Below are 27,259 nucleotides of genomic sequence, written 5' to 3'. Positions count from 1 at the left end.
TGATTGTCTCAGCTTTGGCCAGAGGTGGATCCATCTTGAAGTGAGCTGGAACTGGCCCTGTCCAACATGGGACCAGCTTCTGGACTTCTCGCAGAAGCCACTCCTGCAGCCCTCCCCTCTACCAAAACCTCGCCATGTAAACCCAATACAGCACTAGATTTGTCAAGCCAAGTGGCACATCAGTCACATCCAGAACACAGTCATCTCTGATGGCTCTCAGTTACATCCATACTGTGGTGACTATGGATGTACCACAGTGAAAAGGATTAGCTTAAAGGCCAACATCCTCTCCTACATACTCAAGTTTCCTCACCGAAAAGAACTATAGTAGAATCTGCCCATCCACAAGTAGATGAGATGTTCCAGCAATCAATTAACTTAAACTCAAGAATTGGTAAAAATTTCAACATAGAACCACAGACTCACAGTAATATAAGTTCATAAGCTGGCCTCAGGTTCCCATTTTGAGAAAAATACTAATCTCATTGAAAGCACTGTGAAGTTAAGTATTTAAACACATTTCCTAGCAACATCAGGATACAACCACCTTTGTTATCTACTGCCTCAACAAGGATACCGGTAAACATTTCTACAGAGTCATTAGACTATGAACTTGACCTATGGAGAATAATAAGAAACACAAACCATTTTGGAAAAGCAATTTTTTGGTTAATTCTCTGAAAAATGAAGTTTTACTAAAATAGTTTTACCTAGCTTATAATGATTTAAATATTTAAAAAAAAATTATTAGTAATACGAGTAGCTAAATAAAGACAGAACTGATTACAGTGATCATTTATTCAGATAGGGAAGAGAAAGAAATAGAAGGATATAAAAGGGAAGCAGAGAAATACAGTGATGAAAGGTTCAGAGAAAATAGGAAAATGAGGATGAAATACATACTCCAACTGCTCAGTGGAAACACATTTAAACCAGTTTAAACAGCCACTAGGGTCTGGCTGGTTTAACCTCTCAGAAAAGAAAAAACATATTTGAAGCCTGATTAAAGTTTGTTTAAAATCTTATATTACCATACATATACACATTCAAAGTGTCTATAAGTTTTAAAGAGTTTCCTAGACAAAAACACATGACATTAGATATTTTATATCTCAACAAATAAAATAATTAAAGCTGGTTAATGTTTTCATCACTACAAAGATCATAAGACCCGAGTAGATTCAAAGTACAGAAACCACAAATAGAAAGCCTGTACTCTGCTCTCCACACCTGACTTAAAGAACTTTAAATATCCTGATTCCTTCCATGAAAATAAAATAATTAGTTTCCTTAGTGTGTTGAAATACTGAAAGAACAAAACTTACAAGTTGATTGTTTGGGGTTTTATGTTTATTCTCCTTCCACTCCCCATTTCACCATGTTTTGGACTTCCTTCATATTTAACCTTATTTTGAATGCCTTACCCTTTGAAACACTTGATGCTGAGCTAATTAAAACCTGTGTATTTTAATCAAAATTACTGATACATGTTCTCAAATCTTAATTCCACTTTCAGGATGGTTTTTTTGTTTGTAAATTTGTTATAGCTTTACTGCCTTGAAATTAGTGGTAAGCCTGACAGTTATAAGTATCTACATCAATAACTGCATGAACAAATTAAGTTTGGAAAGTATTTTATTCACAATTTTGAGGTGAGAAGTTTAGTTTAAGTAAATCAGCTTTTTGAAATCCACACTGTAATCCTGAAGCATAAGTCTTTCAACAACTTTTAAACCACAGTGTAGAGGAAACGACACTGCTCTGTACTGTTATGAAAAGATAATACTCTATATAAAGCCCTTTAAAAAATAAAAAAGAAACAAAACAGGCAAAAGCCATTTGCTTTCTTGTAAAGCTAAATAGTAAAAAGAAGAAGAAAAGAAGTCCCATTACCCGTGCTGGACTGCCTCCAGTAGTGCTGGCAGTCAAGACTTCATGTTGTGAATCGATAATATTTTTAATCTTCAAATCCAAATCTTGTACAACTTCCTCTACTGCCTGACAGAAAGGATCCCCATTGCTTCGGCCTTTTATCAAATGCATCTTCACTGTTGACAGAATTCGCCCCCCTGCGATTCTGAAAATAGGCACAGGGTCATCTCCACATTAATCTTGGCAGCACTTGTATACCTATTAGCGTTGAACATAGCCAATCTTCACAGTTAATCAAAACTCTTCAGAGAACAGCTTTGATCTTTTAAATCAAACAGCAGTGTAGAAGTATTGTCCAACATAATAGTTTACTAAAAAAAAAAAGATTATAAGGAAAGGTAATGAATTCAGCATTTAGTAATACTCTGAGCTGCAACACAAAACTAACTTCTCCATAAAAGTTCAAAGAGAAGTACTGTCTTTAAACCAATAGTTACTGTTTTGCTCATAAGCTGCTAAGTGTAAACAAAATGTTTCACTAGAACATGCATTCCAATTTAACAGGCTATTAGATTTTTTTTTTTTTTAGTCTTTTGTGCTTCATAAAAGGGCTTCAAAATATCAATCTGCTTTCAATTTTATTTAAATAGATACTAAGTAGACTAGATGAACATCTCTGCTGTAAAGGCATACACTATTAATCTCTTTTATCATCAACTAGAAAAAAATGCCTACAGAAAAGATCTTAGTAGCTTAATTATGAAATGTCCATGCAGTTTGACATTAAAGATATAAATAATTGAATCTGAATTAGAGAAGGATAAGGCAGCATTTGTGAGTGCACCTAAACTATGTTTAGATTGTTAATTTTATTTTGTGGTCCTGTACCTTGAACCATCCACATTGCATGTATGACAGACTACTGTTGGGATCACTTTTGCATTAGAACTACCAGGTTTCTCCCCAGTGAAACTGTTGACTGATTAGCAGGTACAGTTGTACAGATGATGCTCCAAGAGGCAGTATTTGAGGGAACTGCACCATGTCTTGCTCCCTCAGACTTGCAAGATCCACGTATTCTATGAAAATGGAAACAGAACAGGCTGCCAAGTAGACTGCATTATCTGAGTATGTAAAAAAAAAAAAAAAAAAAGAAAAAATAATCAATTTTTGAAGAATCACAAGAAAACCCAAAGATCTTGTGTCCAAAAAATGGCTACAGGGACTGAGGCTCTTGTGACAGCGCACCTTCATTTACCCAGACCTGGTGAATGAGGAGAAGCAGTTATAATGCTAAGAACTCCACTGGCCATTTATAAGTGCATATTTCCACTCAAGGGTTGAAAGTGCTGCCCTGAACAACACTGTTCAAAATTAATAAAATAAAATAACTTAAAGTTTATAATGATAGTGAGCATAGTCTTATCACAAGAATGCAAAATCCAAGTGTTAGGAGTGAATTGCTCATTTTGCAAGTGTAATGGTGTGGTGGCTGTGGCAAAAGCCATATGGAAGTATGAAGGTAGGAATTGCTAGTCATGAGGTGCTACTATGACCTATGACTATGAACCAGGTTAAGTGAATTAGCTAGGGGATCACAGATCTTATCTCAGAGATGATCAAAAGCTATATTGAGACAACAAATGTGTCTTGACTACTTTAATGAAGATTTAGTGAAAGACAGAATAAACCCTCTGGGTTAAAAGCTTAATAATTTTGTCCAGTACCTATATAAAACATTGAGTGAAAGACTGTATGTTTTACCATTGCCTGAGTTTAGGCAAATAAAAAAAAGCATTATAAGAACCACTCAGTTCCTACATCATATTGCATCTTTTCCCAAAAGCTTTTTGGAGTTGCAGGCTGCTTGGAAGCTTTATCATTAATTCTCCAGTCTTCTCAGAACATGGACCCATCATCCAGACCAACAAAGCAGATTATAATCAAGATTCTCCTCACCTCACCAAGCAATCATTTATCTTCTGTTTAACATCACATATACATAAGGACTTCATTATTTCCCCATGACATTTTGTCTTCAATTTCATTCTCTTTCTGCGCATTTTCCTCAATCTTTTTCAGAGTGTGGTAGTCTATATTTTATTTTTAGCTCTAATTTTTAGGGTTTTTTCCCCTCCCCCTCCCCTTTTACTTTTTCATATAGTTATTTTCACCTTTGAATACCAGCTGATAACACATGTAAGAATAAAGGAAGAAATAAAATCATAACAAGAGGCACAAAGGACCCATTCTTCAAAAAAAACTGATTCTCAGGAAAAGTAGGTAGAACTCTGTTTTCAGAAAATACCCTGAACTGAAATTAAAAATTGGAGATAGCACTCAGGAGAAGAATCATAAACATTTTCTCTGTTCTTACAAGGCATGTATTTATTGCCAGTATTGGAGACAAGATCCTGTGCTTGGGGACACTTCTTTTGGAGTTGTACAATCATATTTCATATCCTTAAAGTAACGTAGATTCTCTGCGGTAACAGTAGTGACTCAAAAAATTAAATGAAAACAAGCAAAAACCACCTCAGCCTTCCAGTCACCATGTTCTTGACAAAAAATTTCCAATGAAGCCAGATATGCTTGCGATGCTAAGTTCAATTATGAGACTGATTTCGTCAGACTTTTTTTTTTTAACGTTTTATAAAGCCAAAGTATAATGTCAGACAAAAGCAGCAAAAGCAACAGCAATTGCGTTCATTCTGAATTCCCACTCCAAGAATTTTTCCTTCGCAGTCAATCTGCTTCATGATCTATTGCAATCATCTATCTTCCCTTTCCAATTAACCTACAGTTTCTTTTTCCAGACTTCAAGAAACACTAGCCACTTTCCTGCAACATCTAGCAATTGGATAGGATGGCCAACCCTAAAAAAGGGTAGCCTGTTAAATCCTGACTTTAACAGGAGTATTACTGAAGTTTAACTTTTCTTTTTTTCCTAAGAGTTTGCTTTGATTTGGATTATAAACCTAAAATGCAGCATGTTGAGTGTAATCTAACATCAGCCTATCTAGCTCAGACACCAATAGTTTTGATTTAACTATACCATGGACTGTACAAAACAACTCCATATTTATTCACATACCCTGAACTCTTGAGCTGCTATTGGCACATATAGTAGAATTTTTAGATAAATCTATGATGCTGCAAATCACAGCTCTGCCAAAAACCCAAAGCAATGACAAAGGCTTTTTATTACTCCAGGTGACATAGCCAAGAGTGAGATGACTAATTTTTCAACTTCCTCCATGCTCCTGCCTACCTACCCGAAAAGGATACTTTGCAAATTAAAAGAAAGGTATATTTTGTACATGTTAAATTCTGAAGATACATTTTAGAGTTCTAGTTAGGAGAACCTCCATCAAATGAAACTCCATGTGTCTACATTCGTATAAAATATAAAATGAGTGGGCAGAGCTAAGTAAGAATAGGAATTGAGCCAGAGGAAAACTAGTTTATTTACATTGTTTCCTGTTAAAATACATGGAGCGAACTGGGCCAGACACCTTACTGTTTTGACTTATTCTGGCTGAACAAGAATCCTGTAAATAACTTTGAAAACCTGAAGTTAACTTGAAACTTTTTTTTGGCTTTTTTCTAGGTCAAACCCAAATATTTCCACACAATTCTCAGCTTTAACTTTTACAGATTAAAGATTATTCAATTCACATTAGATTTGCAGGCTTGGTTTAACAGAAAAAAACTTGTGCTTTGCAGAAATTTAGGCACAATGTATGCACTTAGCCAAAAGAAAAGTCACCATGTGAAGTGTCTCTGCACACAGGTTAAGAACTATCCAGATCTTAGAAAGGATAGTTTAAAAAAGGGATGAAAAGATGCTAGCGTACCTCTGCTCCAAAAACCACAATTCAGTCTAACCACAAGAGAATGAAAAGTTCAAGAGGGAAAAAAAAAAAGAAAAAAAGAAAAAAATCATCCAGTACAAGTTGTCAAGAGGTAAGAAGAGAGCACTGCTGAAGAAAAGTTGTCTCAAAGATGCATATAGGAACTGTAGCCAAGTCTCCTGATGCTTCTTGCCAAACTGCTTTATTTCCCTCAGCCCTAAACCGACAGTTTCCAAAATAATACCCTCAAATGTGAAAAGCATTGTACTAAATGAGTAGTATCGGTTCCATAAATACTGTGTTGAACCTAGAACTCCAAGACAAACCAGCAGGTGAAAGGATTGACTGAAGTTGCCTTTGAAAGCCAGGTTCAGTCCTTTCTGTCTACAGGTATCTCAAGCTTATCTACATCATTATAATTTTCACACATTTTACACACATATACATATATGTATGCTGGAAGAAAAAGTATTATTATACATATAGCACTGGGCATCAGTTAATTAAAATAATCATGCCCTTAATTTAAATGTTATGCTCTGTATGTGACTCAATTACCTTGTAGCTTTTCACTGAGGAAAAAAAACCCCTGTGATAAAAGCATTTTCTATGTTTATTTTTTTGCCTCTGTTACTCAATGCCAACTAAGGATATTTGCTATTAGAAGTAAAGTTCATTTAATCTCTTTTTCTCCCCATATTCCTTCTTCTTTTCCAAGAAAGAGTTCCAGTCCCCCATCAGATATACACAGTACTAACTGGAACAAAGAAAAGGAAAAGTTTATTCATACTTCAACCAGAATTTATATAAACAGGCCAAGACATAAAATGCTGATCTAATGTGTGTGGATTAGTACTGAAACAGTGTGCCATAGCTTATGCCATTTTACACCAGAATATAACAAAATAAGTTATATTGTGAGGTTTGTTTTATTAGTCTTGAATATACTTATAAAATGTTGAATCTACCTTACTTGTGCTATTTCATGAATATTTCAAAGCTTACTACAGAAAGCCCTAACTGACAATGTCTAGCAGTTTCAAAAAGTACAGTCAAGTCAGTCTCAATAGGAGAGGCATCCTTTTAATCTCTCTAGATGCCATCTAGAGCACAAATGGAGATGGCTAGGGCTCTGTCTATGTTTGTAGAGTTCTTTCTGTGGTAAAAAAAGTAGCATCCTTTTACCTGATAAGACAATTCACTGGATCAAAAAAACAACTTAAGAAACAACCATCTTGAAAATGAAACTATACATTAATTCAACAATAAATGTAATAGTTCCATTTAAAGCAATCAAGTTACCTGAGCAATTTCAGATGCACTATTAGGACTTCATTGTTAGTGAGGTTTAAAGAGATTAACTAAAAGCATGAAGATAAAAGGAAAATGTGGTAAAAATGCAACTTGGGTTTTTGGAGGGTTGGTTGTTTGCGTTTTCTTGGATTTGGTGGGGTTTGGGGGGGGTGGGGTTTGGGGGGGGGTTGTTTTTCTTTGGTTTTTTGTTGTTTGGTTGGTTTTTTTGTTTTTTGTTTGGTTGTTGTTGGTTTGTTGGAGGTTTTTTTTGTTTTGTTGTTTTGGGGGGTTTTTTGTTTTGGGGGGGGGTGTTTTTGGGGGGGGGGGGGGGTTGTTTGTTTTTTACAAAAAAGACACCCTCTGCCAGATTGCTCTGATATTACTCTTTTATGGGTTTATATTACATAAATCAGTTGAACTTAAATGAACTTAAAATATCTGGCATTGTACTAAAAAAAAAAGATATGTCTATGAATGGAATAAGGTCAAAAACTGTTATCCACTTTGCAGTTCCCAACAGCTAGAAGGGCAGCAAAGTTTGTTTTGAATATGCAATTACATGGGCAAAGTTATCAGTCTTGAGATAATTATTACAGCAGCAAAAGATAAGAATTTTAGTTGTTCTTAATTCTGAAAGAGGTGCAAGAAACCTAACTGAATTCAAGAATGAACTTGATACACTAAACAAAGCAATGCCATTTGTCTAAGGCAGTAGAGAACTGGAGAGAGCTTGTCCCTTTCCAGTCAGCATGCCTGCTAACAAGCTTTCTCTGATGTTTCATTCAGATCATAGGCTGCTGGCATGAAATAGTTTATGATAAAGTGCTTCAGTCTCACATCCATGGTCTTTTAAATCAAACTGAAGGAGAACTCTTATTAAATCCAGTTAGCAGTAAACATCTGTCAGTTACCACTGTGACAGATGTAAAATAGCAAATTTTTTTTAAAAGCTAATAAATAATATCATCTTCTGTTCAGAGTCATGTGTAACAATATTTCTTTGTTCAAAAAGTATGAACTGAAAGAAATCTCAACTAGAAAACCCACTGCTAACTTTATGATAGAAATAACCAAAGAAAATCCATCAGAGTAACTATAAATGCTGAAAACCCCAAGCCTTTAGAAACAACCACCTTCCACTGTCTGGCAGTGAATGGTCAGACACAAAAGCCTGGATCCAACAGTACAGTGGTGATCTTCTACTAAGTGGAGTCAGCAAAGTCCAAATGTGACCATCAGCATATCTGTCCAGTATTCCATAGTAAGTCCATAGCAGAAGAGACCTAGAACCAAGCACCCCTTCCCTTCTTTGATGGCCTGCACTATTCTACATTTGCTTCAGAAGCTGGAGAGGGTCCAACAAGCACTACTATCTTCCATTACACAGTCGCAATTTACACTCTAATTTCCTATCCACAAAAGCCAGGACTGCCGGTCAGGTGGTGAGAAGAAAGCATGTGGTCACATGATTAAAGACTATGTTAGAGCATGCATCTTAGCCGGCTGAACTAAGACTTCACTGGCAGCCTCTAAGTGTTTAGTTTTGCCAACAATGTTCAGTTAACTTTTTTTTATATTAACAAGTTCCCAAACATTTTAGATCAACTGACAGAAGGAATGGCTTACCATCTTCAGCATGATCCAGCACTAAAAGAGGACTAGACAGTTCAGGTGGGATTCATCTCACCTGTCTTATAGCTAGAGAAAAACATATATCTACATGAAAGATAAAGTGAATCATATGCTAAAAATGCCTTATTTGCATCAGTGCTTCTAAAGGGAGTTTAAAAAAAAATAGTACAATGTAAAACACTACTTGTTAACAAGGCATTGTATAAATCCTATCTTCTGTCACTGGTTGCTTCTACTAAAAATATTCTCAGATCTTGCGCCTGCTTGAACCCTTTTGGCCTTACATCATCTGTGCCCCAGTCCTATCTATTTCTATCTCATTTTCCTTATCAAACCATCTTTTCTTATGTTGAGGTAATTCATTTATAAGAAACTAATTGCGTGCCTTGTCTATTTTGTTCCTACTGAGATTATCACATAAACAAGCTCCTCTACTTACCTAAAATCTAAATAACATCCACAAGAGCTCTTCTTACAGAACTGGGGCCTTATTGTGCAAAGTTAATATGATGCAGAAGCACTTATTTATTTTCTGGAAACACATCTTTGTGGAAAAGACTAAAGTAGCATACAGAAGGAAAAAAAAAAGTTGAGGACATGGACAATATTCAAAACCTGATAAAAAGCAGAACAGACTCCTGAAGCCTATTCCAAGAACAGAAAATAATATATCAAAATTCTATTATACTAAGGTCAACATTTTTATCCATTCATTTCAACTTCTCCAACAGAGGTAAAAAACACATCACAAATATATAACCATCTAACTTATGTAGTGGGAACAAATGTCTTAAAACAGATTACAAACACATAGAGATCATGGGGTGGGAGGGAATCACAGCCTTTTTCTTTGTTATGAATTTAGAGAGCTGATTTGGAGCTTGATAAGAACTGAACAGTTATGCAATTTTTAAATTTAAAACTATATGAAGAGAGTAGCAATCTAAGTCTATTCTCAAATGCAAAGAAGCAGGATGTCAACTAGAGCTTGATCTACCTGGGTAGAAGAGCAGGACAAAATTTATCTAAGAAACAATAAAAAATACAAATGCTTTTAACAGAGCAGTAACTGTGCCTTTAAAGTAAACCACATATTTTTTCTAATTGTTATATGCATTATTCTTTAAAAAAAATCAGTAGTTCATGTTAATTTAGATATCAAAATTTCAACAATAAAATTGTATCAGTGAACTTATCTAGATTTTAAATGTATCTGTAAAACAAAAAGTAATTGTATCAAAACACTCATAGTACTAAAAAATTCCACCTCAAACAACAGATGAATGCATTATTACTCTAATTTTTTAAATGATACAGAACTAAATATTAGGTGAAGACCCTACCTGGCACCTTTCGGAGTTTGCATTTTATTAGACCCACAGTAAAAGCACAGCAAAAAAGAATCGTGTTGCTAAGTATTTTTCCATGTCGCTGCTGCCGCTTTTGCTGTATTGCCAAAAATTTCTATCTTTTAGCTTGGTGGAAGAAACCACACTGACTCTTCCTCATAAGTGCCACCATCTAAAAGATCTGGTACCTTCCCAAGAACTTACTGAAAAAAAAAAAAAAGAAGCTGGTGTTCTGTGAGCGTCTGCTCTCACCAAGATTAATTTTGGATAGTCATACCAAGCAATGCTCCTCAAGTCCAGTGACAAAGCTAATATAAAAGTAAACAACTACTCTTGTCAGAGTAAGATTCTTGATGAGCAGCCATGCGTGTTCCATGCTACGGTTCCATTGTTCCACCATAACATATCCAACTTAATAGTTCCCTCTAGACAAAATCACTTTCCTGCAATTTACTGAAAGTTACCAGGATTGGAATTATGGGCAGGGAGCTGCCAGACTGCTTCTCAAATCTGGATTAGAGAGAGGCCATGGAAACAGATGAACTAGTAGTTTGAGATCTGTATGATGGCATAGTAAGATTTTTCAATCCAGCACTGATATAAAAGTGCCACAGAAACACAGCCTCCATGTCTTCTTTTTAATTAAGGGACTATACTTGAATTTCAATATCTAGGACATAATGCTCCGTGTATTCTCCAGCACCAGCCTAAATTAGGGAGTTAAGGAATGGGAAAGTAAATTACCAAATCACAATTTAATTAAATGCAGTATCGTACAATTGGGACACTTAAGATACCACATTTGAACTGTGATGTCTCAAGTCAGAGTTACCCTCAAAAGATCAGCTTTTTCAACTAAAGTTTTCTATTTTCTTGCAAATCCAATTTAAACCACAATTAAGTTTATTTTAAAAATTTTTTACTTGTAAATATATTTTAAAACATTCTCAACATTAAATTTAAATGAAGACAATCAGATTAAAGTATATCAGTATTTCCATTATAAAGCTAAATGTATATGTAAAGCAGATAATTTACTTCAAAATTCTGTTAAAGTACCTTAGTCTTTGAAGTGGCAAGCATTTTCAGAGAAAATTTTTTAAGAGTCTGATTTAAACATAATTTTTTTTCTTTTTAAATAATTATTTTCTTACATAAGCCTTTCTGATATTTTTCTATTTCTTCAAAATGCAAGAGCATTCTTAATTAAGTCACAGGCACAATGTTTGTTAACATGGTAGAATGGTAATATAGGCTTAATTTGGGTCATTCTATATAATCAGTAACTTTCACTGTAAATATTTAAACACCAAAATATTCTTCATTTCAATGATGCTATTAGTTTTGAAACTAAGGTTAGAGTGTCTAAGTTCTCACTATTTTACTGAGAAACTGCACATTGGAAATACTCTAAAACAGTGTAAATAGATTTATCCAAGAAAACACAATAAAACCAGTTAGAAGGAATAAGCTCCTCATGGTTACAGAGCTACAACTTCATTGGAATAACCAAGACATGGTGGGACAGCCTGACAGCTGGAGTGCTGCAAAGGATGAATACAAGCAGCTCTTCAGGAAAGACAAGGTTGGGGATTGCCCTCTGTATGCAGGAGCAGCTCAGAGGTATGGAGGAGCTCTTCTACTGGACAGACAAGAGGCTCATTGAGAGCTTGTGAATTAGGTTCAGAGTTTGCTATAGTCAACCCAATACATGCGAGGAAACAGGCAAAGTATTCTTAAAGCAAGTCTCAGCAGGCTCTGTATCAGACCCTGGTTCTTACAGGGCACTGCCCCAACATCTGCTGGAAGAGCATCACAATAGGATGCAAGCAGTCAAGATATCTAGAGGGTGTCAGGGATACTGGATGCATGACACACAGGGTTACACACAGCTGGGGCTGCTACTCACTAACAAAGAAGATGTGGTCAGGGATATGGAGGGGAAAAAAAAAAAAAAAAAAGAGTGGCAGCCTTGGCTGTAGCAATCATGCAGTACTGGAGTTCAAGATCCTAGGGGAGAGAGGAAAGCAAGTAGTAGAGTATAGACCATGACTTTAGGAGAGCAGATTTCAGCTTATTCAGTGAACTGGTACATGGAATCCCATGTGAGATAATTCTAAAAGGCAAAGGAGCTCAGGAAAGCTGACACGTTATTAATGACAGCATATTACAAGCACAAGAACAGTCCATCACAATATTCAGAAAAACATGTAGAAATATCAGTAGACCAGCTTGGCTAAACAGTGAACTGATGACAGAGCTTCAATGCAAAAAGGCTTTACACAGGATGATGAAGGGACAGGTTACGAACAAATAACCTAGAAACAGGGGAGGTCCCTGACAAATGGAGAAACACAAGTGTTTGCAAAAAAAGACCAGAAGGGCAGTTTGGGGAACACAGGCTCAGCTGCCTCACTTCGTTACCTGAGAAAATAATGTAAAGTGTCCTCTGAGAAAACATTTATGGGCATGCGAAGGATTAGGTGCAGGCTGATAATGGTAAGCATAGATTTATCAAGAGTAAATTATGCCTGACCAATCTGTTTGCTTCCTATAGCAGACTGGCTCTGCAGACCAGGGGGAGAATGGTGGATGCCACTTACCTTGATTTTAGCAAAGCTTTCAACACTGTCAGAAAATACTCTCAACATGCAAGTTTGGATGTTACAGTCTGGATGGACAGACAACTAGATGTGTTAAAAACTGGTTGGATGATCAAGCTTAGAAGGTAGTAAGCATGTACTGTATCTGGAGGCCAGTAACAAATGGAGTACCATAGGGGACTCTTAAATGTCTGGTGGTGACTCACTGATAAAAATACATGCCCATCAAGTCTGCAGATGACAGCAAATTGGATGGAATGGTCAATATGCTTGAGGGCAGAGCTGCCATGCAGAGATACCTAAATAGATGGGAGTAATGGGCTGACAGGAACCATATGAAACTCAACAGGACATGCAAAGTCTTGGAAAAGGATAACCCCTTGCAATGATACAGGCTACAGAGCAGCTCTATGTAAAAGGACCTGGGAGTCTTGATGCGTGTTCAGCAAGCGAACCATGAGCCAGGAGCGTGCCTTGGCAGCAAAGGCAGCCAACAGTATCCTTGGCTGCATCAACGGTAGCATAGCTAGTAGTCTGAGGAATGTGATTATCCCTCTCTAATCAGCACTAGTTGGACCAAGTTTAGAATACTGTGTCCAGTTTTGGGCCCCCCAGTCCACAAAAAACATTGATAAACTGGAGCAAGTTCAGCAGAGGGCTGCCAAGCTGTTCAGGGAGACATGCCCTGTGAGAAGCAGCTAAGGGAACAGCAAGCTTCAGGGGGATCTAACAGCTTTCCAATACCTACAAGAAGGTAACCAAGAAGATGGAGCCAGGCTCCTCATGTTGGCAGTCAGTGGAAGAAAAAGAGACAACAGGCATAAATTGAAACAAGAGAGGTCCCAACTCGACGTAAGGAAAAAAAACTTTTCACCACCATGAGGACACTCAAGCAGTGGAACTGGTTGCCAAGAGAGACTGAAAACCTCCAGGAATCGAGACTGCACAAAGCTTGACTGGATAAAGCCCTGATTAACCTAGGCTGACCCCACAATTGACCCTGCTTTGAGCAGGATATTGGACCAAAAACTTCCTGATGCTCCTTCCAGCCTGAATCGTTCTATAATCCTATGTTTAAGGAATCCTATAGACAATGTTTTGCACAGGCTTGCACAACCCTCCAGCAACTTTAGAACACAAAACTCCAGGGCTGTGTGAATGCTATCCAATTAACTCAAACATTCAGCACAAGACTGGATAAAGTCTCATGTGCTTTCTCTCCCAAAATACTACTGCATGTCCAGATGCAATCACAGCTTCACAAAGACAACACATAAGAAATAGCATTTTCCCTGTCAAGGGAAAGCTCAATGCACTAATCCACGTGCATGATCAAGTCAAGCTTCTACAACTGACTGCAGAAGACTGCTCGTGGACCTGAAATGAAGACCCACTCCAAAGTATCACACTCACTCAAATGTGTTGAATGAAACAATACAGCTAACTTTAAACAGCTACTAAAGTGAGCTGTGCAATAGTGGCACCTAGTGGTCAGTGCTTACAGCGAAGTCGGGGCCCAATTCAAGGTGAAAATTTACTGCCCATCTACCAACTTTGCTACTCTACAAAATCAGTTGAGGCTTTTGAAGTGTATATATATATATGTATATACACACACGCATTTCTATATGAGCCAACAAGTGCAGAAACCAATAAGACAAATGCCCTTCCATCATTCAGTTTTAAGTCACGCACATTAGTTGCTGGCTGGGGTTAAACCACGACACATTTTATGAACTTGAAAAAAGTCATTCCAGAAATAGAATAAGTTCTTTCCAGATGCAAGAAGCATTATTGTTTGGCCTAAAAGAGAAACATGTCCAGAATGATGGATTAGTACTGCACCTTTTCATTTATACCAACAGAAAAGAGTTTCCAGATCCTCAGGTATATAATAATCATCCACTTCACTAACAAATACAACATTGATATGTTTCTTGTCAAGAAACAGGCACAAAGAGTAGAACATGCAAGCTCTCTATTTACTGCATAAACACTGTCCAAGAATTGGTAAATAGTTTTAGTGTTACAAGTTTTACAGCATCCCCAAACTTTAAGAAATGTTCGTGCTACTGATTCTTGAAAGATTAGTGATTTCTTCTAATCTTAGGCATCTGGAGAACAAGGAGAGGCAAAATTGAACCATTTCAAAATTCCAGAGATTTCTAAGAATGTTGGTTCTGCTCAGTGAATACACCTTGAAACTACCCGAGTTCATTATATCGTTCCATTTCTCCTGCTATCAGGTCTGCTTGCACTTTGTGCTATATTTGAATCAAATCATCATAGTTTCATTAAATTTCCACTCTGACAGTTTTCCCTTCCCTTATTTATCTACAATTCACTTTCTTAGACTAATGACTTGGGGATGAGAAACACATTTTTGTTATTCTCCATAGGTTGGCAGGTGCTTGGTTGTACCATATGTCCTATTATGTTCAAAATATTCTTAAGCACACCTCATCACTGTCCAACATCTTCAATTTGGTTTCTAGGTTTCCAAAGCAAAGGAACTCAGGCAGATGAAGAAAGCTTCTTTTCAATGTGTTCCACAATGTACCAAGCATTTATTTGGCTACTTTGTATTTTATGCAAGTTCAAGTTTCATAAGAGGTCCACTGTAACGAGATGAAACTGAAATAACAGACTTCTAATCATTAAGTAAACAACCAAAAATACTGCATTTTTCTTGTGGCATAGCAAATACCGAGACCTGGTTTTTGCAACTTGGCTGATCTCTGCATCAGAGAAACAGCAATACTACAGATAGGTTGTCGTTTGCTCAGATTTCCCAGCAGGCTTCTAGAGACTAAACAATGGGATCTTTTGCTGCATTGTTGCTTTTCTCCCTCTGCTCTTTAGTATGCAGTAGTAAAAGAACTAGAGAAATTTCTTGTGTAAAACTGCATATCCTGGATTTCATAACTGTTACATCACAGGCAGGGCATACAGACAGTCCTTGCTCATATGGCTTAGCAAACACTTCAGAGAAATACTTTTTTGTTCACCAGTGTTGTGACTTTTACAGTTTCTAAGCTATATACCAGTACTATAACATTTGAGAACTTCAGCATACTAATGAAGATTCTTTCAAAGGCAGCCAACTGATTGGTATATTTCTATAAGCACTGAGCTACTATATAGATACATACATAGAAATAGCAGTATTTTTACATCATGAGGTTATAAAGCCTATATAGAATACAAGAGATACTAGAAACACCACAGTACAACTATCTTCCATTCTTGGTCAGTGATACAACCAACACCACCTACATGTATACATGCAAACTAATGAACACACCAGAATCTGATGTTAATGAGATATATATCCCAGAATAAATGTGGCAGCAGGTACAGCAGAGGAAGCAACAGAATAGCTGAACGCTGAAAAGAATTTCCAAGCTCTAGAGAATTCTCCAGATTAGAAACTGATAATTCCCAGCAACTATCCCACTCTGATTTTTCTCACATGCCTTCAACAGAAGGGTAATTAACAAGACATAGCATTTTATGTTACACTTTGCTGAACTGTATATACCTGAAAAAGTGGTCTTTCCCCTCTGAAAAGTAAGTTCATGCACATAAGTGTCTTTCCATTTCTCATTTTTATCAACGTACAGTGCCAGATGATTTAAATAAATCAAAAAGCATACATTAGATGTTGAATCAAAAGTTTTCTTTAATCACCAGCACAGACAGCATGTCTCTGGCATCCAGGATGTTGAAATGAAAAAACAAAGAAACACAATTTAAAAGTAAAATAAAAACTGCAAAACAACTTCAGAAATACCTCCCACTTCCAGCCTAAATGCAATCTGAACAGCAATTTAAATAATGCTTATGGTTTGCTTATAACATTTTGTTTTCAGCTGTGCAGATTAGACTCAATTCAGTCTACAAAAAAGATTCTTTAGTATGGACAGAACTATTACAGCTGATTTGCTCAATTTTTTTATAGAAAAATTACTGATTATAAATAAAAAAATACTAACTTCTATAATGCTTAAGAAAATTGCTCTTCTCTCTGTACTAATGCCAGCACTTACCAATTCAAATTCCTGTGTTACACTTAGACTTCTCTAATTAATGTCACATTTATAAGCCTGCCCAAAAGACTAACTTCAGTCTTGAAAAACATTCAAAATCAATGACTTTGCCAGAGCCTTCCTAAGAAATAATTCTTATGCTTCACTTATGAGGTTAAAAAGAAAAGAAAGGCTAAATAACTGATGTCACCATTTGTCAGCAGCAATAAAGACTCCTTTATATAAAGGTATATAAAATAAAATGACAAAAAGAAAGTAATTAACAAGGAAGAAGTAAAGCACATATTAGTTTAGGTACTTACCAGACCCACAAGAATGAAATCTTTGGAAGTTCATTTACAACTAGGGAACTAACCAAACAGCCATACATCCATTGATTTCATAAAAATGTAATACACAGAGTAACCTTAAAAATCTATAAGCTTGCCTCAATTGTTTTTCAAAGTTTTATATTTCCTAATAAGGTTTAAGTTGTAAACATTTACTCTGAATTATTAAATAAGTAAATGATTAGATTTTCTTTCATTGCCTGTCCTCGAGACACATGCACAAGAAAGGAAAAAAAAAAAAAAAAGAGGTGCTCAACAAGACAAAAATATAACAGAAATTCTATTACCTTGGATTTAAGATTTCACCAATAATTTCTTGCAGCTTGTCAATAAAATTAACAAAGTTTGAAAGCCCCTTTACATGGGCTTTTAAAGGATCAAATAATGAAGATGCACAGCCTCTTCCTCCAAGTTCTATGGTTCGGATAAAAGACGTTGCCATCTATTAGAAGAAATATTCAGAAATATGAAACTTTATACATCAACATACATATATTTTGTGTAAGTGAGCCTCTCCTACAGATTTGCAAACTGTATAACAGCTGGTTGATAGCAGAAAGAATTTAACTGATATCAATAGAATACCTCTTAAGCTTTGTACATCTCACCATAAATATTTACAAGATCAATACTTAAGTAGTGCAGCAGTATTAAAAAAACATAAGGCAAAGCAAAAGTGACCCAGCTAATTTATATTTTCATTGGCCTTTTGACAGCTTAGAAAAAACTTAATTAACACAGGGTATAGAATTTTTTGTTGTTGCTGCTGTTTAAATGCTTGTGCTGACCTCACAGAAACTACTGTTATATTCAGACAGCTGTCTATGACCCAAGAACAATTTTAACATAAGCATGTAAAAGTTGACTTCAGTAGTATATTTATTTTCAGAGGCGCAAATAAAAATAACGTATACTCAAATCTTCTGAATAATTGTGACAGTTAAGGCTTCTGTCATACAGAACATACCATACAGTTACCAAATTCCAAAAGTTTCCATATATTTTTACACGCTATAAAGACACTGAAAACAAGAGATGTCCCAAAAGCAGTACGCCTTAGAGGACAACTCCTCAAACTTTAAGGCAACAGTCAGAATAAAAAGCTTAGCAGTTCTCTAGAAAGGTGAAAGTAAATATGACAATCCAACACGCTTGACACAGATGCAGTAATATTAATTCTACATATAAATTTTAATTTCAGACTATACAGCTAAATCATAAAGCTCTTAGGACTGGAAAGAGTACAACTGGAATTACTCTAGCAAAGAAAGTAAACCTGCCAGTATTCCTGCCTTTGTGCTAAAGATTTCCTGTGGATCAAGTACAGTTCATAGGACCTTACTTTCCCAATGGAAAATATTCTGGCTTTGCAAGATTTCTACAAGACACAGATGCCAGAAAAGAAGATTTCTTTACACGGTAGAGAAGTTTTCCCTCTGGCAACTGTGAGGAAGAGGTAATAAATCCAGTCCAAGCACATACTTTTTTTATACAATGTTAACAGAGCATTAGGAGCTAAAATAATTAATCCTGGTCCTGAGATTTCACAAGTTTTCCATATTTATTCAACCATAAAAATCTGAGAATGCAGCTGCTTCAGTGACTGTTACATACCCATACTGTTTTTCCTTGGTCTGCTGTTGTCTGCACTGAGGCCACCATGCATGCAAAATTTGATTATTTTGAATATAAAGGACTACAGTGGTTCTTTGGAGAAAGGATTCTTACTCATCTTATTCCAACTATTTTTGAGATGGCTTTGTGCTGACTATAACTACTGTAAGTCTAAATACACCTCACATACCAAACTAGATTCTTTAGCAGCAAGCCTGTGAGCATTGCATATTGATGCTGTAACTTTTTATATTCCTACACAAGTGCATTGAGAGAGTATACCACTGTCTCGAGGTTTTTCTTTCAGCTCTGTGCCTTTGAGAATAAAATGAGCAGGAATGTCCCATACCAATCACATCTTAAAGAGTATTTCAAGACCAATCAAGCTGCAAATAACTGGAAAGCATTACCCTCCCCAAATTCCGAGTCAAAGCTGAAAATACTACAATACCACCCTTTCGATTTTTGGCCTGTTCTAGTGTACATGTCAAAGGCAGGATTTTATCACCAGGTTGCTCTAAAAAAAGTAATTTATACACAGAAATACTTTAGGTTCCAAATGTCTCAAGTTTAACAAATGCATAGAAAAATGCTGATTTACTATTTAACCAAAATACATACATACAGCGCTTTAAAACTGGAGCTCATTGTAATATATTGTTAGTGGCTTAGTTTTGTTAATATTAATACTGCTTTGTGATTTTTTTTTTAACCCAAACTCATTGCTGCATTGGGCTTGTGTGGCAAGGTTTTGGTAGCTTGGGGCTACAGGAGTGGCTTCTGTGAGAAGCTGCTGGAAGCTTCCTCCATGTCCAACAGAGCCAATACCAGACAGCTCTAAGACGGACCTGCCGCTGGCCAAGGTCGAGCCCATCAGCGATAGAGGTTAGCACCTCTGTGATAACATATTTAAGAAGGAAAAAAAGTTGCAGGGCACACAGAAACAGTAGCTGGAGAGAGGACTGAGAACAAGTAAAAGAAAAAACCCTGCAGACACCCAGGTCAGTGAAGAAGGAGGGGGAGGAGGTGCTCCAGGTGCCGGAGCAGAGATTCCCCAACAGCCCGTGGGGAAGACCATGGTGAGGCAGGCTGTCCCCCTGCAGCCCAGGGACATCCATGGTGGAGCAGATCTCCACCTGCAGCCTGGGGAGGACCCCATGCTGGAGCAGGGGAATGCCTGAAGGAGGCTGTGACCCTGTGGGAAGCCTGCGCTGGAGCAGGCTCCTGGCAGGACCTGTAGCCCCATGGAGAGAGGAGCCCACACTGGAGCAGGTTTTCTGGCAGGACTTGTGACCCCGCGGGGGACCCATGCTGGAGCAGTCTGTTCCTGAAGGACTGCACCCCATGGAAGGGACCCACGCTGGAGTAGTTTGTGAACTGTAGCCAGTGGGAAGGACTCACCTTGGAGAAGTTCATGGAGGACTGTCTCGCATGGGAGAGACCCCACACTGGAGCAGGGGAAGAGTGTGAGGAGTCCTGCCCCTGAGGAGGATGAAGCTACGGAGACAACATGTGATGAACCGACCCCAACTCCCATTCCTGTCCCCCTGTGCTGCTGCCAAGGAGCAGGTAGAGAAAATCAGCAACAAAGTTGAGCCCAGGAAGAAGGGAGGGATGGGAGAAAGATGTTTTAAGATATGGTTTTATTTCTTATTACCCTACTCTGACTTGATTGGTAATAAGTTAAATTAATTTTTCTCAAGTCAAGTCTGTTTTGTCCATGACAGTAATTGGCGAGTGATCTCTCTCTGTCCTTATGTCAATCCATAAGCTTTTTGTTATATTTTCTCTCCTCTGTCCAGTTGAGTAGGGGGACTGATATAGAGCAGCTTTGGTGGGCACCTGGGTTAACCAACCACAATTTCTTTTAGAGGTATTTGGTAAGGAGCAACATCTAGTCTAATGCCATCTTTTCTTCCTCTTTTTTCTTTGATATGCATACTCATGACCACACTTCACACTATTTACCAAGACTTCAAAATTTTAAAAGCAATAATAAAAAGCATATCTTATATTCATGTTTAAGATAGTAAATGTTTTCACGATTTCTGTCACTGTTTGGGATGAACGATCTCAATGCCTGTTTTTATGGTATCACATTTTAGAGCTCTAGAGGTACACATGCACACAATTATTTTCTCCGAGCATCTTTAGATCTCATGACCAAGCAAGCACCGATTTCTTTACATAGAATCTCTGTTGTGCCTTTTTAACCTAGAAACTGTGTTTATGGTGGTATTTGACTTGGCTTGCAAATGTCAGTCTTGCATATGAGATTAAAGCAAGAGTTTATGTTTATAGAGCTATTTCATTGCCTCTGATCTACAGCAAGTTTCATTTGACACACATACCAGGAAAATGGACATTTTTCTCTTCTGTGAGGCATGTTTCAGGTTAGTGAAGGCTTCTCTACCAAGTCCTCTGTCAGGAACATTTAGAATATGAGCCAATGACAGATCATCTTTAGAATTCACCAACAGGCTTAAATATGAACAAACACACTTCTTTGCCAGCATTGTCACCTGTAAAAGAAAGCATCACACAAATTGGTCATCCCGCTGCTAAATTATGTTCCTTTTTTTTGCAAGCTAATTAGATATGTACTGATATTATTTTTGGAAGAGTAAGAATTTCACCTTGCATAATTTCAAAATGCTACTTTATGTATGGGGATTCTGGAAGTATTGACAAAAGCAAGCATGATTAATATGTTAAAATTACATATACTGTAGCTGAATATTCACAAAATATTTGAGGGTTGGATCTCCAGCTATTAAAATTGGCTATCAATTTCTACTTGGAAACCTCTTCACAGATATTCCCTTTCTATCCCAAGGCAAAATACTAGCACTATTAAACCACATAAGGATTTGTCATTAACTTCAAATAGGCTAAGATTTTAAACAACTTGCCAGCTCTGCACCAGATTCAGTAATTTTCCCCTTGGCTCCCAGGGGATTTCAATCACAGAAACTCCACTGACTGAGTCTGTATATAAATTGTGACCCAGCTTCACCCACATAACCAAAACATAACATTGTAATTGTTTATATTGCAGCACTGTTCTGGACCTTGTAAGAACAACAGTCCAAGAACTGAAGAATTTACAGTTTTGTTGCAAGCAAAGACCACAAAAAAGGCCATTAACAAAAGGAAAAACTATGAGAAAACTTATATTTGCTTTGGAATTTCTTCTTACTCGATGGGATGTATAAAACAAAAATGCAGGCAGTATAAAAAAAACCAAAACAAAACATGTATACGTGACAGTCTGAAAAGATAGATCTAAGAGAAGGAATATTTTTACTACAGAAGTCAGAGGAGCAAGAAAGCCATTAGGTTAGTGGTGGAAGTGCTGTCTTGGGGAGAACCTTAGCTCAGAAAATATTTTCTCGTTCAGAAAAATATTTTGAGTTGTACCCAAATATTGAATTGAAATTGCCACTTATGATGAGAAAAGCAAGCTTGGAAATTACTAAAGCTCTAGTATTTCAGACATTGTTATATAGTACTGAGATTCTTGTTTTGGGGGTTGAAAGGGTAAAAGAAAAGAATCCAGTATTCCCAGGAAGTTCTCAAGTCCTCTACTGGAACAGACAAACCTTGTTTGCTTTTCTACAGCTACCACTACAGTGGCTATTCAGATTTCTTCCACATGTAAGGGTGTAAGAGCTAATAAAATGAAATCAAAGTTTACTTCACCTACCATTGTCACTTTGCAGCATTGGGCAAATCATTTAACTCTTAGTCAAGGCAATGTTTGAGTGATGGTGGACTTGAAAAATTTATCTCTGGTTTTTCAAGGCAAATTTAAGTCTACATCAAGTGCTTGCCATAAAAGGACTGTCTGCCAGAATATAAATTTCTGCACTTAGCCCTATACACACACCTACAATATACTCAACTGATACAGAGTTTGAATACACATGTTCTGGTTTTTTAAACCAGCAATATTTTAATATCAGTAATTGGAAAAGGAAACTGTTATATTTTATCTTTTCAATATATACAGAACATTACAAAAGAGAAATAATTTTTACCTTTACATTCTTCTGGCTCTGTCTGTTGACTGGTGTAGAAGGAGTAGAAAGAACATAACCATTATTTTCTTGTACATTCATTATGCCAGAAATAAATTCCAACAGTTGAACCTTTAATAACAAAATCAGAATACACTTAGACATGAAGATGACTAGAAAGCAAAAGTAGTATTAAAACCTGGTGAAACTATGTCTCCACCAGTTTGCTAGTGTTTTGAGGTTAACACAGCCCTTACAACCTACTTTTGGTTCTAGTCTTTAGAAATACAACTGTTTTAGTAGAGAAATGAGGTATAAGATTCAAATTAACTTAGAAAAGATATTTCAAAGAGTTATGTAATACACTTGCACTAAAAGCAGCTGCTTATGTTTTGGAGAACATTTAGTATCCTATATCATGTTTAGAACGAGGTCATTAAGGTACCCAAGTTCTCCATCTTCCCCATGAAAACAGGAATAAAAGAAAGAAGTCTGCAATGCTGAGAGTGGGCAGTAAAAGCAGACAATTAACTCATCTCTAATTTTCCTTACAAGCTAGGAGTATGTGCATCTAAATCCAACATTCATTATTTTTTTCAGTATCAATATCCTTTTGACCTTTCCATGCTCTAGAGAGCACAGAATCAAATAAAATCATGTGGAATGCTTGTGTTTCAAACTTAACTTAATTGCTACTTACATACATTTTTATTCAATAACATAGAGATTAATCAAATTAATTTTTCACAGACTTTCATTGTCTAAGAGTAGAATACACACTAGAACTTCTCTAGCCTAGAGGATGGCCTCACATGCAGTGTCATAAGAACATCTGAGCCACAATAAACTGCAACAGAGCTGCTAACTGAGTGGCTGAAGTGGAACCTCTTCTGGTTTCTGGAAAAATCTAACATGGAACTACATGTAGTATAGGGAAGTTTTTGCTTTTAAAAGTATGCTATTTTTAAAATGATAACCATTAAAAATATTTTGACTGCATATCAACATTGTCCTGCTTTCAACTGGGATAGAGTTAATTTTCTTTTTAGTAGCTGGTACAGCGTGTTTTGGATTTAGTGCGAGAACAATGTTGATAACACACTGATGTTTTATTTGTTGCTAAGTAGCACTTAGGATAAGTTAAGGATTTTTCAGTTTCCCATGCTCTGCCAGCAAGCAGGTGTACAAGCTGGGAGAAAGCACAGACAGGACAGCTGACCCAAGTTAGCCAAAGGGATATTCCATACCACAGAATGTCATGCTCAGTATATAAACTGGAGGGGTTGGCTGGGAGGGACAGATTGCTGCTCAGGCATCGGTCAGTGGGTGGTGAGCAACTGCATTGTGTATCACTTGTATTTTCTTGGGTTTTATTTACCTCATTTTTGTTGTTGTTTTATTCCTTTTCATTACAATTATTATTTATTATTATTATAATTTAGTTTACTTTAGTTATTAAACCATTCTTATCTCAACCCATGATTTTTACTTTTTTTTTTTTTTTTTTGATTCTCCTCCCCATCCCACTGTGAGCAGGAACAAGTGAGTGAATGGCTACGTGGTGTTTAGTTGCTGGCTGGGGTTAAAGCATGACAAACATACAACCAAAACTCCATGACAAGTGTTAATCACCAAGCTTTGTTCAAGTCTTACCAAATCTCTACAATTCATTTTTCAGTTCCATTTCTGGCAAAGAGTTATATACTCATAGAAGAGCTGTGGGACCCACCCACCCAGCAGGACAACAGAAAGAAAGAATTTTGAAGTGAATTTAAGATCTCTTTAAAAGATTTAGTAATTTAAACTCATCTGCTTCCCCAATAGAAGACCGAAGTAACTTGTGAATAATTCAAAGCTCCTGTGTATATTTAGAAGTGTCATAAATCCATAACTGCAATCAAAAATATGTCAAAACAATATCAGATATCAAACAAATACTTACAGGGGCTATGCTTTCCTCTTCAGATACAAGTCCAAGACCACAGAACTTCTGATATATGTCTATTAGATCCAACATATTGGTTCTTGCTAAGAAGGCATGATAGGCTTTTTTTACGTCAGCGTAATTTTCAGGTTCTTTCATGTTCTCGTATGATAATCCCAGTTTGTCATGTAACAAGTATTTCCAAGTTTCCAACACATCACTAAGCGATACTGTGAAATCTCCAAGGTGCTAACAGAACAGAAAAAAGCAATAATATTATATTTTTATTCAGCATAGCTTTAAAAATAACTTTAAAACAAGCTGCATATATATATATTTTAAAAAACCTATTACAATCTAAATATTTATGTTTAGAATAAACAAGGTCTTACTTATAGCTGAAGGTCTTCCAGTGCTTTGCCTTTACAGTTGAGTTTTGTTATATGCAGTATTCTGCGCCTGTTTTCACCTTGCTGCCAAATCTTGGTGTCTTATCCAATGTTCATCATAATCTCTGTTTTCTCACAGCTATCTTTATTGCAGACCTTTCAATACTATCATACTCTACATCCTCCCGATGCCACTTCCCTGCCACCGCTTCCTCTTTCCCCTGAAACCTGTGACTTCCTTACTGCTTACTCTTAGCCCTCCTCTTTCACAACTAGACTCCTCATTTTCATCCACAGCCTGCTCTTTGATTTACATACCAGTCCCCGCTTCGTGTCTTTAAACTTTTTCAGCTGAGGTCCTTCTATTTGAGTTAGACCTCAGAATACATGCAACAAGTAATTTTGCAACTGTAGCAAGTTTTCCAGTTTTCACCAAAGAAACACAGTTCATAGTAGTATCTAAAGCATTCCCCAGTATATGGCAGCAAAAAAGCTGTACTCAGATATGCACTTAAAACATTTCCATCCTCCCATCCGTCTTGCGGTTCTTTTTCTAAGCCCTGATTCAACAGTATGCTTAATCATACTAATTTTAGTGCTTTGCTGCATCTGACCCTCAAGTTAAAACAACAATGAAGTGACCAAAACGGCCATTTCAGGTAGGTATCTAAGCAAAAAACGCAGTAAGTGAACCAAGTTTGAGATGTACTGAGTACCAAGAACATACTGAAAGAATGCTAACCTGTTCGTTGACTTCAGCCATTGACAGCTGTAATGCCATCAGCATGCAGTCTGCTCCACATACAGTAGTCCTTTCAGAGTTTGAAAATAAAGGCCATTGTCTTCTAAAACACTTGATTGAGTTTAAAATCTTTTGCTGGAAAGCACTCATTATCTAGAGTAGAAGACAGAAATAATTAAGAGAAATAAAAATTAATATTACTATGCAAGAGGCCTATGCACGACTTCACCTTCCACCACAGCGTAAACTGTGCAAATCTTGTTGTATCTTCTTGCAGATCAAGTTCCTAGAATAAAATCTTCTCACTAAACCAGAAGTCTAGTAAGACTTGTCTCAGCTATGACAGAGCAACCATTAAGATAAAGGGTTAAAAGTGCTTACATATGACATGTCTCCACGAAAACCCCTTACTTGCCTTGTACATGATGCCAACATAAAATAAACATTATCGCAAATATGGCAGTCTTTTGTCTCTGAAAGCAGCCAGTCTGAATGCCCCAGAGAGTGTCTTCTATACTATCCGTATTCTCTATACATTCAGACCAGTGCCTATCAGAATGTTTCAAACCTGGAAACAAGAGATTTAATATTTCTAAGACTTACTAACAAAGACATGTTTAAACGCTTTTGTTATCTATATAGTCTTTTTTCTTTTTTTTCATTTGATAAGTCATTATCTCCCCTATTTCCTTTGGCAATGAGTTTCAGTATCAGTTTTGAATTTGACTGCTTCACGCTCCAGTCTTTCACCTTCTTGCATTTGTCAAGACACAGGTACATGAGACTCTTTAAAAAATTTGCCCTCTTTAAACTTGTTCTTTACTGAAACATAGTTCCCTAACACCGCAGTGACAGTACAGGAGCAATACCCATACCACTTACTTTCAGAACACAAACCCAAACTTTCCCCTTATTTCACCTAGCTAAGGCACAGTCCACAGCAGTTTTTTGGTGATTGGTACGACCAGGAGAAATGATGAAATGTAGGAGAGGGACAGGGGGGACAGGGGAAACAGGGGACATCAGATAACAAGCAAGACTGTAACAGCAACTGCAATTACTTACGCTCCAGAATGTTTGAAGGCGACTGCCTACTTTATTATCTTGCGCTGACATGAACGAGGCATGCGGGCCACAGAGGGTGAAACAGGTAGGCAGGTGCAAGTCAGCGCGGGGCTGACAGAAATCCCTCCGGAGACATTTCCCTCTCTCACCCCACTCTGAGAGGTTTCCAAGGGACAAGACCCATCACTCGGAGCAGAAACAGCCCGAGCAATCCAAAAAGCCTACGAAACAAGCCCCAAGCCCTACAAGCCGACACTACCGTTACCGCCCCCGCTCCTCCAGCTGAAAACCCCCGGCTGCGGCCGCCTCAGGGCCCCGTCCCGTCCCGTCCCCCCTTCCCTCCCAAGGGTCCGGCCTGGCGCAGCTCCTCGCCTCAGGCGAGACGCGAACCCGGCACCCCCGCCTCCCCCTGAGGCGGGCCGCTCCCGCTTTTCTTGCGGCGCTACCTGAGTAGGCGGGAAGGCGAGAGCCGCTCGCGCAGCGGGACGGCTAGAACGCATAAGTGCCCTCAGCGGCGGTTTAAAT

General features: G+C 37.3%; 1 protein-coding gene across 1 annotated transcript in view; it reads right to left on the bottom strand.

Annotated features, from left to right (window-relative positions):
- The window catches only part of PARPBP (PARP1 binding protein), a 47,266-nt gene extending 20,013 nt beyond the window's left edge, over positions 1 to 27,253 (bottom strand). The window contains exons 1-7 of the mRNA XM_049822435.1: positions 27,181 to 27,253; positions 25,670 to 25,822; positions 24,557 to 24,787; positions 22,636 to 22,746; positions 20,947 to 21,117; positions 17,269 to 17,423; positions 1,894 to 2,077 (exon numbers count right to left, since the gene is read on the bottom strand). Coding sequence (XP_049678392.1) covers positions 1,894 to 2,077; positions 17,269 to 17,423; positions 20,947 to 21,117; positions 22,636 to 22,746; positions 24,557 to 24,787; positions 25,670 to 25,822; positions 27,181 to 27,234 — 1,059 coding nt within the window. The 5' untranslated portion in view covers positions 27,235 to 27,253. The remainder of the gene's footprint in view (positions 1 to 1,893; positions 2,078 to 17,268; positions 17,424 to 20,946; positions 21,118 to 22,635; positions 22,747 to 24,556; positions 24,788 to 25,669; positions 25,823 to 27,180) is intronic.
- Between the last annotated feature and the right edge of the window lie 6 nt (positions 27,254 to 27,259).

The sequence above is a fragment of the Accipiter gentilis genome, chromosome 18 (assembly GCF_929443795.1).
Source record: "Accipiter gentilis chromosome 18, bAccGen1.1, whole genome shotgun sequence".
Lineage (NCBI taxonomy): Eukaryota > Metazoa > Chordata > Aves > Accipitriformes > Accipitridae > Astur > Astur gentilis.
Note: the sequence above shows the minus strand (reverse complement) of the source record. Positions and strands in the feature narration are given on the sequence as shown.